At 44.0% G+C, this 14,265-nt stretch overlaps 1 protein-coding gene across 1 annotated transcript in view; it reads left to right on the forward strand.

The window, feature by feature from the left end:
- Window positions 1-444: 444 nt before the first annotated feature.
- Window positions 445-14,265, forward strand: part of UBR5 (ubiquitin protein ligase E3 component n-recognin 5) — an 81,936-nt gene continuing 68,115 nt past the window's right edge. The window contains exon 1 of the mRNA XM_071554055.1: window positions 445-763. Coding sequence (XP_071410156.1) covers window positions 702-763 — 62 coding nt within the window. The 5' untranslated portion in view covers window positions 445-701. The remainder of the gene's footprint in view (window positions 764-14,265) is intronic.

The raw sequence follows: 14,265 nt of genomic DNA on the forward strand, positions 1-14,265 counted from the left end.
TGTGAAGCGCCTGCGGGCACCGGCGGAAATCCCTGTTCCCACACAGGGCCCGGCGAGGCCTCCCTCCCGACTCCCAGCTCCGGACCCGGCGGGGCCGGCGTGGCCTGCCTGCCTGCCTCCCTCCCGCTCCCGCACAGGGCCCTGCGGGGCCTCCCCCCGTTCCGCTCCCGCTCCCGCCCCGCGCCTGAGGAATCCGCGCCGGGAGAGTGGGGGGGGGGGGGGTGGGGGGGCTGAGGGGGGAAAGGCACGTGGTGCTCTACGTCCCTCACGCGCAATGACGTCACCGGGCGCCGCCGCGAGGGCCCCGCGCCGGGCCAATAGGCGGCGCGCTCAGTGGCGCGGGGTCCGCACGCACGCCGCCGCCGCCGCGCGCCGGTGAGGCCCCGCCCCCGGCCCGGCCCGGCCCGGCGCACGGAGGGCGGGGGAGGGGCGGGGAGCAGGGCCCGCTGGAAGCCAAGATGGCGGCGCGTGCGTGAGCGCGGCGCGGGCCCAGCTCCGAGCGCCGCCGTTGCGGCCGTTCCGCCCCGCCCCGAGCCTGCAGCGCCGCGGCCGCACACAGCCCAAACCCGCCGGGCCGCCAAGAACCCCCGCGGGGGAGGGACCGAGGCCCAGCGCCCCCTCCCCCGCCGCCCCCATTGTGTGCCCGGCCCCCGCCCGCCCGCCGCCCGCCGCCGCCGCCGGGGGGGGCACCGGCGCGGAACATGACCTCGATCCACTTCGTGGTGCACCCGCTGCCGGGCACCGAGGACCAGCTCAACGACCGGTGAGGGGCGGCGGGGGGCGGAGGGGAGGGGAGGGGCCCCCCGGGGCCGAGGGGAGGGGCCCCGGGGCGGTGGCGGCGGCGGGCCCGGCCCGGCCCGGCCCGGCGTCCCGAGCGGCCTCTCCCGGCGCCGCCGGCGGCAGCTTCGCCCCCCGCGGGGCTCAGGGCCGCCACCTTCGCCGCGGGCCCGCGGGGGCTCCGGCCGGCCCGGGAAATCCCGGCCTCTGGCCCCGAGGAGGGGGTTCCTGGGGATCCCCGGCCGGGGAGGTGGATTCCCGGGGATCCCTGGCGGAGGAGCGAGAACGTGTCCATATTGATGAGGGATGGAGCGAGGCAGACAATGCAGGCCGGGGGATCGCGGCGTGTGAGGCAATGACGGGAGCGGGGATAATAAAGGCAAGGCGGCCGCGCTGTGACACTCGCAGCGCGGGGTGCGCTCCCGGCCCCGCCGCCCCCACGGTCTATGCGGGTACAAAGGGAGGCCCGATCGCCACATCGCCCGTGCTGGGCAGCGTATCTGGGGTGGGAATGACAGCTGCCTGCCGGGAAACACCGCAGCTAACTTTATGTAGCGTTGAGGGAGGGAAATTGCAGACTGGGGAGAAACGGGAGTGCTGGAGAGAAAATGAATCCATGAACCAAATTTTCTTCTCTGCTTGACGTGTATTTGACAGCTCTGTGTGGTTGTCAAATGTTTCTTCCGTAGCAGCTGCAAAAGGTATGTGTAATAGCTTGTAAATTTTACTTGTGCTCTTTCATACAGGAATTCCTAAAAAATCTGTAACTTTAATTTCTTACAAATTTATATATGATAAATCGATATCTTTAATCTTTGCTGGATAGGTACCTAATTTTTTTAACACTGCAGATAAATGTTATTTAATGGATATAGATGGTATTTAAATATTTATAAGTCTTAAAAAGCATGGGCTCTTGGTTGTGCTGTTCTCGTTTTGATCCTACCACGTTGCAGAGTAGGCCAGTGTCTTCACAGTTGTTTGTAGTTATATCAGTTTTCCTAGGCCAGTGCTTGCTGAGATGCCTCTTAAAACAGATGAGGTTTGAGAGTGTACAGTGAGGAAAAGAGGTCATTTTAAAGACACAATTTCAACCTAATGATCCCCTCCATGCCCTTAAACAGAGAAAAGAAACTTCTAAAGATAAAATAGGTCCCAAACCTGAAGTGTTTTAGTGTGGAGTGTATTTTTTGCCCTTAGCCTGATAATATATTTTATGGGATTCTGCTTCCTAGGAGGCCAACCATTCCTAGGGCATCAATTGGCTTTGCCTACAGTGCTACATTAAATTTGGCATACACCATCTTCCTTCAGAGTGACAAACTGAGAGGTGATGCTCTACTAGGAGTTCTTCCACTTACTGTTTGCACTGTTTGGATTTGGACTAAGATTTAGGAGTTTGAACTTGAAAGGACCCCAGTGGGTTTTCTTTCTTTTTTAATGTTGATAGACTCTTAGAAAACATTTAACATGTAATTATCACACTTTGCTTGGAGTGAGAGAGCTCATCTGTTTTGTCTTTAATGTCACCTGTTCTGTTGACTTATTGATGTAAAATATGATCAGCCCCTTCAGTCTCCATAATTCTTCCTTGTTTTTTAATTTCTTTCAGCAGCTCTTAAAACTATTTGATACATAATGTGTGGTAATTAATATGTGGAGAAAGTTGGAGAAGTGCTGTTAAGTAATGACTTATTCTGAAAAATCAAGTGGGTCCTTGATCTGAGCTGCAAGTTAGAAATTTCCACTTCATAAATATAATTTTCCTGAAAGTGCAGTGTCTGTGTCTCAGAACTTGCAATGCAGTGAAATCAGAGTGATTCATAAGTGGAGCTGAGGCACATACGTGTGCTGGAAATGCCAGTTGAATTTTATCAGTAGCATTGCTGTGCTCGTTTCTATTCTGTCAACGTAGATTACGCTCCAGAGAGCTTAATAAATTCTCATCTGGATGCTCACAGCTGTTAGGATCTTGGAACGTCTCATGTCTGTAGGATCTTTCTTTCCCCTCTCACTTTAGGCTTTTTTGGTCTGTGCTGCAGACAGTGGTCAGTGGCCTCTGACAATGGTCACTTAGGTTTTTTCAGTCTGTATTCTGAATGATAATTGCTTCTCAAAATCTGATTTTGGGGTCATAATTCTGCATTGTATGGTTTCATTTGTAGTGTACTTAAAACATGATCAATTAGATTGCTTTCAGTAATGGATCTAATGTTCTGTATCTAAAGAATCTTCACATCTTAAAACACAAGGTATTTATTGATGCAGTCCCTGTGTGTTCAGGATACAGGACAAGTTCAAGTTTTTATAATAAAGTATTTGATACCTTGTGTTTAATATTATCAGTGTAGATGAGTGAAGAGAGTGAAGTGTGTTTGGAAAGCCTCCTGTTCCTGAAGTATTGCTTCACCAAGTCTCCAAAATGTGAGGAAGTAGTTTTTTCCAGTGTGGTTTGGTGCAGTGTCTCTCATTCTGTTCTACAGTTTTTATCAGGTTTTCTGTGTAATTTGTTATCCCTCTTATTCATGCAGCAACTCAGAGAATGGTAAAACACTTCAAAGACAAAAGGAAAAAGTAACTGTAGAACCACAGATAATTGGAGGACTCCTGAGCACGCCTACTCATCATCTGAAAGTACTTCCTAACCAGTGCTTTTGAAAATGCTGGTTAATATTGTACCTTGATGGTTGTTTTTAGTCCTCTCTCAAATGAGCTGGAGCCTCACTCAGATGTCTGGGAGCTGGTGGCACTGAAGAGAGTTCATAGAAGACAAGGTCATACTTGACTTTGCAGTTGTATTAGGGTTCATTTCTTGAATGGATGCAAGGCCAAGCTTTTGTTTTTCTAGCATGTTTGATTTACTAAGATCGGTACCTTGCAATTGTTACTCCGAGCAGTTTGTTCTCTGTAAACTGAATATGAAAAGTTTAATAGGAGAAAAACTGGGTATGGCCTGCAGTTTGAGAAAAACCTCACAGAATATTAGAGATGTAAATAGTTAATGTCTTTAATATTTGAAAAAGAGATGCCCTTCTTTTGTTGCAGTGGGTGTTAATTATACTTTGTTGTTAATGCACCTCTTTTGGGGCAGGAGACTTTGTGCTTTGGTGAAGAAAGTTCAATACAATTTCATAGATAAATTAATCTCGGAAAATTCTTCTTAGTATATGTTTTAATTTTCTGTTGGGTTAAGAAGTGGGTGTAACCATGACAAACACCCTTTCCTTAGTTATTACGAAACCTCAGAGGAACAGTTTGACTTGGTGATCTGTAGAAGGGGAGTCTTTCACCTTACATAAACAGCTTTCCGTGAATGAACTCACCTTCAGGGACAGGATTCATCTCCATCTTAAGGCTTGGACTTGGTTTTTACCTTGTACTAAGAAAATTGTCAGCTGAGCCATTTCAATCCTAACACAGGGTAAGATGTAATTTCTAAGTGGTCCTTGACACAATGTTAATGTGCTTTTTTTCTCTCCTTTTAAAGATGAGGTGTAATGAATTTGGTTAAATGGAGGGTATTTAAGGTATGTGTTAAGAGGTGTCATATAGTAGGTTTTCTGGCAGTGAGGGCTTTGAAACCAGTAATGCAGCCAAGAAAAGTTCGTTTGAAGCTTCAGTGATTCTGTATGTGCAGTCATCTTTGGGAGAAGAGTGATCTTGCTCTTATGTGACTTTGTTTTCCCTTTATAATCTATCCAATGCCTTTTTATGTTATTTGAATATTACTTACTGTAGGCTCATGCCTGAACTGAAAATCTGAGTAGTGTACTTTGCATTGCCTGCATTGTTTATATTCTCTTATAATCAGTTTCTGTGGAAAGAAGTACCCAGCAAGAAGGTACATTTTTAGTCTGTACGTTGTTTCAAGCACTATCAGTGGATCTGTGGCAGCTCCTCTGGCAAATCACCACGCCCCCCCCCTTTGCATTTACTGATGAGCAAATCTGTTAAAAATCTCGAGCAGATGTTGCTGGAAGGAGCTGATGGAGGGTGTGGTATCGCAGGGAGCCAGCAGGGATGTGGAGCTGTCTGGGCTGTGCTCAGAGAGAGAGAGAGCGCGATCTCCTGATAATGAAAGTGTTTGCTGAGCCCTGAACTCCCTCTGTACGTCCAGAGGCGCGTTGGGAGAGCGAGACCTGTCCCCTTGAGGAGAGGGAGGCAGCCCCAGCATGAGCCTCTCTGCCGTTTGTGTGTGTGTGATCTGCGGTGCTGCCCAGAGCTGGGGAAAAGAAGGGATTGACTGTTGTGTTCTTAAGTGGAAAATCTGCAAGTTTTTTGCAGATAATACAGTACTTCTTTTAGCTCAGGTGATTTATTTTGGTATGCTTTAAACTGTTCCCTAATCTATCTTGCATAAGTGCAAGTAGCCTGCCACAAATAGGAATAGATTGTTTAATCAGTGGGAAAACAAACTGATGTAGTATTTGAATTCTCTGAGTTACAGCTGTTTGATGAAAATTTGGTAACAGAAAAAGTGTTGACTTTGGTTTTGGGATTAATTTCTTGAAAGTATAACCAAATTTAAATTCTTCTTTCAGAAGACACGGAAGGATGATAGGGTATGACTATCATTCCAATATTATTTTCATCAGACTCTTGGCTGGAAACACTTTTTTCAAAATAAACTGTTTTGGCTGCACCAGAAGGTTTGCACTTCCACTGTGACTACACAGACTGGAATAGGATTCATACATGCAGCAGCAGTGCATAAAGATTTGATCTTAGTTCAATATTGTTATTTAAGAATGATAATTTGGTAAATTAAGCATCAGAATTTACACATAAGCATCATAAGGATCTAGTTGAATGTGAAAGATTACCTGTATGCAGGCTCGGCATCTTTGGACTTTCTCTGCCCGGGTCCTCTTCTGGTTACAAAAACATTGTTTGTCACAGCCAGACTCTGCTTTTTAGAGAGTGCATATGTGACGATTTGTCAGTGTTGTTGCTGAAACTTTCCTGAGATGTTGTAAGCCAAAGTAATTGCTCTCTTGTGAAGGCGGAGGTTTATTCTCTCCACCTCTTCCCTTGCACTGTAACTGAAAGTGGCTGATCCCACAGGAAACTGAGTTAATTTGCTGAAATGATATAAAGATAGCCCTGGTAAAGTGAGTAAATGCAGTTTTGTGGATTAGGAAGTTGAACTGGTTTATCTCCTGGTTGGGTGAGCATGAGAATAGATGGAAAAAAAGGTGGGGATTTTGAAAAATGCTGCAGGGCGCAGAGTTGGGAGTGAGGAAGAGGAAGCAGGGTTGAGTTCCTTCCATTTTGAAAGCAGCAAGTTTATTTTGGCTGCTGTAATGTGAAACTGCACCGTGAATGTGATCTGGGCTAAGAGTAGTTGTGACCTGTCACAAGGAATTTAGTAAAATAGTAATTGGGGCACAAATGTTCCTTCTTTTTTTGTTCTCAAATTGTCTGTAAGGTTTGAGCATATTGTTAGACAATGATAAAGTAACATTAATGGATTAAGATATCAGTAGTCATGTTTTAAGGTTGGCATTGCAAGCCAGAGCTGTCAGAAAACAACTTTTTTTTATTCGAAGCATAGTTATGGCACAGTTAATCACTTGTGGCTTAAACAGATGTATTTGAGAGTTATGTAAAGAAGAGAAGGGACTTTGAGGTATTTTATTGCAGTGATTCCACTGGCAGCAATCTAGGTAGTTAAATATACGATGCTTCCTGTAAAAGCTGCTATTTCTTCTCTGCATAAACTCAACACCCCCTTATGCAGGAAAAAACATACAAAAACTGCTTCTGGTTTTCAGTTATACAGACTTTTTTTTAAAGCTTGGATTCACTGAAGTGTCCACTAAGGATTTGGCTCTTAGAAACAACTTCAAACAGATGACCACAGTGGTTGGCATCTGTATATGCCCAGAGAGAACAGGAAGACAAGGCCTGGTTGCAGTGGCCAGAGGATTGTAAATAGAGAGGAGATAGTTGCAGAAAAAAATACTGAAATAAAAGAGCAAATGCAATTTTCAGGGTGCACATGTGTTTTGTCCAAAACTGTAAGTCTGACAGTTCAAACAAGGGTGGACACCGCATTAATTACTCCACTGCAGGAATAATTATCTGGACTTCAGATCTTATTTTGTCTTTCTGGCATTTTGACAATAAACTCTGTGCTCTTATTTCGTAGAGTCCTTCTGTCCTTAAAAAAAAAGGCAGTCAACCAACATTGCTTCCTTTTCTGTTACCCTTCCCCTCCAAGGAGAATTAGTGTGTTATCATTTAAAGAATTTTTTGTTTTATCTGAGAGAGAATGTGTACTCACTGATACAACGGTATGAAGTTCGACCATTCTGAACAGTTGAAAGATGCTGTAAAACTGAGTAGAAAGGTGTAAGGTGGGAGCACTGGTCACCTGTTGGTTTGCTTCCAGTTGAGGAGCAATGGAACTGTAGAATTTGCAGTCTTTGAAAATTTTGTCTTCGTCTCTCAAGCCTCACAGCTACACTGACCATTAACTGTGTTGGAACTTTCACTGTCATTGTTTTATTGCCAGCATAAGATCTGCCAGTTTAATTTCTGATCACAGCAGTGCAGCTCAACAGATGAGGGTACCAAGGCTCCTAGAGACTTAGTAATCTTAGGAAATTTGTCTTCAGCAAAAGCCACCCCCCAAGACAACCTGCATTCAAGAGGGAACCAGTAAATCTCTCTGGTAGCTGAGGGTGGTTGTACCCCCCAGCTTAGTTTACCTGTTCATGAGAAGACAGCCCAGAAAGAAACTCTGTGCTCTGTACCCACGTCTTTGTGCAGCCATGTTTGCCATGATACCTAGTTAAGCTGGGTGCTAATTGTGTCTTGTTTTCTATGGACTGCAGCAGTAGTACTTGATTAGTTTAAGCCAAGCCTATGTTAAAACAGCATTCTTAAAATTTGCTTACAATCTTTCATTGTACTTCATTCTCTGTTATCCTTTAGGTTTCCTAAAACTCTCACCTTCTTCACCTTTGGGGCAGGTTATCTCTCTGTATGTGAGTAGTTCTGATACAGTGAGATGGATTTTGATTGGAATCTCTGGATTCTACTCAAAGTTGTAATATCACTGTGTAGGTTTCAATGTGGAGTCTGACACTGGCTTAACATAGACAAATGTTTGTGCTACAGGGTTTTTACCAAAAACCTAAATGGAAAATGAATACTTGCCCATGTGAATGAAGTTGAATGTCGGCCTTACTCTGTTATTATTTGAAGCCATCAGGGTCTGTCACGGACTTCAATAAGTGTGGTATAATTTTAATTTTTGTTCATTTTACAAAATTAATTTTCCTAAATATATCTCTCAGTGGTTTTTCTTTCATTTATGGTTTGAAATTTTGCGGTTCTCTGTCCAGCTTGAAAATAATGAGAGCTGCATTTTTTTCTTTCTAGTAAATATCAAGACATATTATTCTAAAGAGGATTTATGTGTTTTAATCAAATTTATATTTTTTAATATAAATGAGTTATTGTTGTCCGACCTTTAATGACGATCTTTTTCTTAGGTTGTTGATCTCTTTCCTTTGTGTTTGACCACATTAGTGACAGCAGTTTTGATTTTCTCAGTTTCTGTTTTTTTTTGAGGAAGGCATTGTATACACAATTTGCTGACTTTGACAAAATGTGTGTGTTTCTAGAGCAGTAATTTACACATACGTAATAAAACGGTCCAGTGGGTCCAGATCAAAGGATGTTCTTGCCGTTGTGGGGCAGGTTGGGCAGTCAGACCGTGGTCTGGCAGGGCGTGCCCTGCTCCTCATGGAAGGCTCGGGTGTAACCGGCTGTTTGCTGGAATGGCCAGAGCTTCGTTCCTTTCACTTGTGGTGCAGGATCTGTGTCTGCAAGATCGTTACCTGCAATAGTGTGGCCGTAGGCAAAATGTTCAGCAGGAGGTGCTCAACTTGCTGCTTCAAGAGTTCTGGTAGAGGAACCAAAACGCGGAGGGGAAGCACCTGGAGTCCCGTGCTGGGGTTTAGACAGATGGAAACGAGAATCTCTTCTCAGCAGCACTAGAAAGGTGTTGTGATGAGCTGTGCACCTCAGAAGCTGGGCTTTCTTTTGAGTTGTTTTGCCTGCCCAGTGCATCTGACAAAGAGATTTGTCTGCCTGTTTTTCTGGCATGGTGCTTGCTCTCTACTCCTTGTGCCAGGCCTCATTCCATTCCTATCTAAATCAAAGATGCAGTGTCTGAGAGGAAGGTTTTGAAGATGTGTATTTAGTGGAAGACAGGGCAGTGTGAGGAGAAGGGTCTGTGGTATTTAAAGGCAGTTTTTAACAAGTTTTTAAAAGTGACATGCAGATGACTCTGTGATGTCAGAGTTTTTGTTGAATACTTCAAAGTTTGGAATTGGAGGAATTGGCAAGTAAAGGGCTGGACATGCTAAATGATCTTTTCCTGTTGCTAAAACTAATTCGGCATGTGAATAAGCTCATGGACTTTATTGCAAAGCAATTAGAATTCAGTTCTTGTTTGTCCTTTGTTTTTAATAAATTCACTTGTACAAAATATACAGTTGCTTTTCTCTAGCCAAGACACAAAGTGTTTAATAATGTGACAGTTCTTACTTTTAAAAATATTTTTATAGCATTCGAATGCCTAATCAAAGGCCATTTTCCAGCTTTGCACAAAGTGGACATGCCTTCCAAAACCTGAGAGCAAAGGAAGATGGTGGAGTGCTGTCATTTGGGTTCTTGCAGTAGCCTCAGCTGGACCAGAACCTGCCTCTCCAGGGCTTAAGCTGGTGTGCTGGTAAATTCATAGCCTCCCTGGTGGCAAATAATTAACTCATGAGGGAGCTTTAACAATCACATAATGATTTTCAATGACTGGATTTTTGTTTTGATAGCAATTTCTTTTTAGTAGAATCACTACAGTGATGCTCTGACAGTAAAAAATAGCATTTTCCCCTTCTTTGCCTAAGTGTGGTTTTTTTAAGTTTTACTCATTCTAGTTAAACAAGTGTACAGTTTCATAACTACATTTAGTAGCTAATGTTCGTTTGTGGTTCAGGGTAACGATACTGCCTCATGTTAGGTGTGTGTTTTCCAAGTATCCTTGAATTTAGAACCATGCACATTTTATTGTCACAAGAGGATACTTACTGAAACGATGGATAGTTAAATAGTTTACAACTTTAATTGTTTTCAGATTCAGAACGCTCACTCAGCTGAGTTGGTTGATGCAGTTGTTTCTCTGTTCTGGTGTTCTGGCTGAAGAAATAGCCTTCTGCTAAATGTTAAAAAAGGTTGTTTTTTTTTTGCTGCTCCAAGGATTCTGTGCAGAACAGAATCTGTGAATGCACAATGATGATTTGATGCATTCTGCACTAGAGGACAGATCTCTGGTTTGTGTTGCCTGAATTTGCGACCCAGACTTCTGGAATCTACTGCCATAGAAGGGCATCAGATTGAGGGTGACTCATTCTCCTATAGTGTATTTTTCTCTTTGCAAAGAAACCCCACGATGTTTTTAGGCAACCTGTAGCTGTACTTTACTACCAAATCCTCTAGAAGTACTAAAGAACATGTAGGTGTGCTGTAACTGCTCTGTAGTAGTCCTGTCAGGATCATACCACCTGTGGTTCCTTTCTGTTCATATTCAGACTTTTCATTACGGCTTTCTTTCAGAAAAGGGGCTTATGGGTTGTTTGCTTATTTAAAAGCAGTGATTGACTTTGTGTTCATCGTGAGGTGGGCTGTGGCTGTGTCTTGCACTGCAGTGTGGGCTTATAGTTTGGTGGGGTTTTTGAGTTGGTTTTCTTTTGTTCAGAAGGGGATATTTTCATTGTCACCTAAGTGGTACATCTGAAGAAAGAGTGTAAGTACATTTTGAACTGAAGAAACCAGTCAGCCAGCTTAAAAATTCGTTGCTAATCACAGGCATCTAGTGCAGCATTTTACCAGTCCTACAAGTGGCTGTCCCTGATCTTGCTGTTCCTGCTAGAGAAACAGAGTACTTCCATCTGGGTATTTTAGTACCCATGAATGTTTTTGTTGATTGTCTAATTTCTCAGACATTTTCCTGACTCCTTGGCATAACTTTTTTTCTGTGCTGCTGACCTTAGAGGAATTCTGTAGCAAAACATGAGCCCCTGGCATTTCGATGGCAAAGACCCTCCTTCTGTTACTGTGCCTTCAAGTCACGTGTGGAGATCACATCCTGAAAGCACTAAGTCCTCAATACTGATCACAGGATGGCTGAGATTGGAAAGGGCCTCTGGATATCATCTGGTCCAACTCCCCTTCTCAGACAGAGCCATCTGTAGCTGGTTACCCAGGACTGTATTTAGATGGCTTTTGAATAACTCTCAAGGATGAAAACTCCTCAACCTCCCTGGGCAACCTGTGCCAGGGCTTGGTCACCCTCGCAGCAAAAGAAGTGTTTCCTGATGTTCAGACAGAACCTCCTGTGTTTCTGTGTGTGTGTCCACTGCCTCTGGTCCTTTCACTGGGCACCACTGGAAAGAACCTGGTTTTGTTGTCTTTACTACCTTTGTTTTAGGTGTTCATTATGTTGATAAGATCACCCCAGAGTCTTCTCTTCCCTAGGCTGAAGTCCCAGCTCTCAGCTTTTCTTCATTGGAGAGGTGCTCTAGTCCCTTAATCATCTCTGTGTCCCTTTGCTGGGCTCTGTCCAATATGGAAATGTCCCTCTTGTGCTGGGAAGCTCAGAACTCCAGATCTGGCCCCACAGGTGCTGAATGAAGGGAGGGGTCGCCTCCCTCAGCAGGCTGGCAGTACTCGCCTATTGCAGCCAGAATGCCGTTTGCCTTCTTTGCTGCAAGACATGTTGGTCAGGTTCAGTCTGGTGTCTACCAGGACTTCTGGGTCTTTTTCTGCCAAGCTGCTCTCCAGCTGGGCAGTTCCCAGCAGGTGCTGGTGCGTGGCTATTCCTACCCAGGTGCAGGACCTTGCACATCCCCTTGCTGAAAGCCATGAGGTTGCTGTGCTGGGGATGGCAGTGGGACTCCTTACGGTCTGGTGTGGTCAGCACACTTGCTGAGGGTACTGCCCCATCATTCAGATCGCCAATGAGGATGCTGAGCAGGACTGGACCCAGAACTGACTCCTGGAGTGCTGTGCTACTCACTGGCCTCCAAACAGACCTTGTGCCGCTGAGCACCACCCGCTGGGCCCAGCTGTTGAGACAGTTTTCAGTTCCCCTCACTCTGCTCATTGATCCAGAACACCAACAGCTTCTTTGTGTGGACCTTATGGGAGACAGCATCAAAAGCCTTGCTAAAATCTGGGTAGGCAACATCCACTGCTCTCCCTCTTCTGTACAGTGATGTGAAATCTGCCTTGTTTTCTTAAAACTAGAACTAAGATACATACTTTGCTCTCTTAAGGGGAGGAAGATGGGTAAGACATTTTACCTGCCTCTGTAGCATGTATGTAACTGAACATTACATATTGGTAGGTATCTGTCATTAACCTTTTAATGTCTTTGTCACTCTCCAGTCTTTGCTAATTTTTCTTGTCCTGCTAGTTTATACCTAACTTACATAATTGTCTATGTCAGTGTTGGTATGTTATTAAATAGTGATGGGGCTGCTGTAAGGAAATTTTCATTCTACAATCACTGTATTACCTGAAGAGTTTTCAGTGATATCGCAGAGAGCTGTTTTCAAGAGATTAATTTGTTCGATGTTTGCCATGTTAGCTTTCTTCTGCAGCTTACTGATTCAGCACAATGTGTTACCATTGTTCCAGAGAGGACTATGAAGTGGTCAGAGCTGTATTTATCAACTGCACTAATAGTCCTGCAAAATAGGAAATAAAGTTTGGGAGCCATATTTGGTAAACCTGTGTTGGTTGATACCACGAAATAGGAGAGTTGCTGTTCAAGTCAAGTCTGTCTTGTTTTCCTTCTGTTTGTGGCAGAGACCACAGTGCAAGATGACAGGAGAAGAATGTTAGAATAGGGCCAACATACAGTGATGCTTTGCAGTTCAGGGGTTTCCTGAGCAGTAGGGGTTGGTTTAGTATGTGATAGCGAAATAGTCCTGTGTTTCTTGGAAGGCAAGAGGACACAGTGCAAGCTGTGGTGCTATCCCTGATAACTGACTGAGTGGAGCACCTTGTTGCTTTGTCATCTAGTTTGTTTCAGAGATCTGTTTATTATAGTCTATAAACATGTTGTCCCACTCCCCTGCTGAGTAGTATTGGTTACCTTGGAGCCTGTCATTCTGTACTTGTGCTTGGAATTTTTTGTTTTTTCTTATGTGCATTACTTTGTTTTCTACAGATAAACTTACTACCTGCTTTTGTGTGGCAGCATCTGGTTTTTTATGGACTCTCCTCTCTTTCTACCAAGAACGATTTAAAGCACACTCTAAATCTTCATGAATTCCAGTAGGAGAAAGGTGTAATTGTGGAAAGCTGCCTCTTTGGGAAGTTGCTCTCTAATGTTTGATTGGGCAATCAGGACAGTAATCGAGGACAGGATCCTTTTGTGTGCTGTGTTCAGCTGAACGTGACTTTGCATCAGTGACTATCTCCAGTGTTCAAGATATGCTGGGATTATGAAACAAAGATAACAGATTTGCTTAAGCTTTTCATTGGTGTCCATTTTCTGCATTTCTGAGACTCTGTTTTCATGAGATTGATAGAAATGCACAGGAGCTCATTTCTGTGTGATTCAAGACAGGCAGGTATGAGAGGGCTTTGATCTGAGTGCTGTGCAGCTCAGCTGGGCCCAAACCTGTAAAGTGGCCAGGGAGCTGCCTCTGAGTCTGGCTCTGTGCTCAGAGCACTTCAGGGTCCCAGCTGAAGGATGGAGGAGAAGGTTGTATATACTTTTTAAGTGGCAATAGCTGCATCACTCAGTACTGTTTTCAGTGCTTGAATTGATTGTGTCATGTCTGTATCCCCTTGGATATCTGCGTATTATAATTATTATTGGCCTTCCCCTGGAAAAGCACCGTAGCAGTACCTGTGGACTTCTGTCTGCTCTGGTGTGAAAGTCTCATAAGTTGTTGGTTTACAGACTTCATTGATATATTGAGTTGCCTTAAAAAGGCCAGATGACTTAGAGAAATTTACCAAGACTGAAGTAGTTCTGTTTTTTATTTCCCTACTTGAAGCTGTTTATCATACCAAGCTGGTTTTTTGTTTGTTTGCTTTATTTTTTAAAAAAGTACCTTTTTTTTTCCTCTGCAACGCTTAGTCTCCATGTAGTGCTGAAACTTGAAAGTCTATAAATAACTTTTTAAAGCTATAAAGGAGCAACTTCAGGAAAAATCCCAGAGAATCTTCTAAATATTGTGTCTAGGGCTCTGAGTGTTGCTTGCTGAATACAGGAAGACTTGTGTTCTTCTGGAGGTTGGCATTATGTGAACATTGTGTTTTACATCTCTCTGGATAAATCCTTGGTTTGGATTGCTTAGCTGCAGTGATTTTTACTGTGTTCTTTAAAGACTTAGCTGACATTTAAAAATGTGGTCTAAAGTTGCAGCAAAACATGAAAAATAGCTTTCTTTATATTATTAT

This window comes from Pithys albifrons, chromosome 4 (assembly GCF_047495875.1).
Source record: "Pithys albifrons albifrons isolate INPA30051 chromosome 4, PitAlb_v1, whole genome shotgun sequence".
NCBI classification, from domain to species: domain Eukaryota; kingdom Metazoa; phylum Chordata; class Aves; order Passeriformes; family Thamnophilidae; genus Pithys; species Pithys albifrons.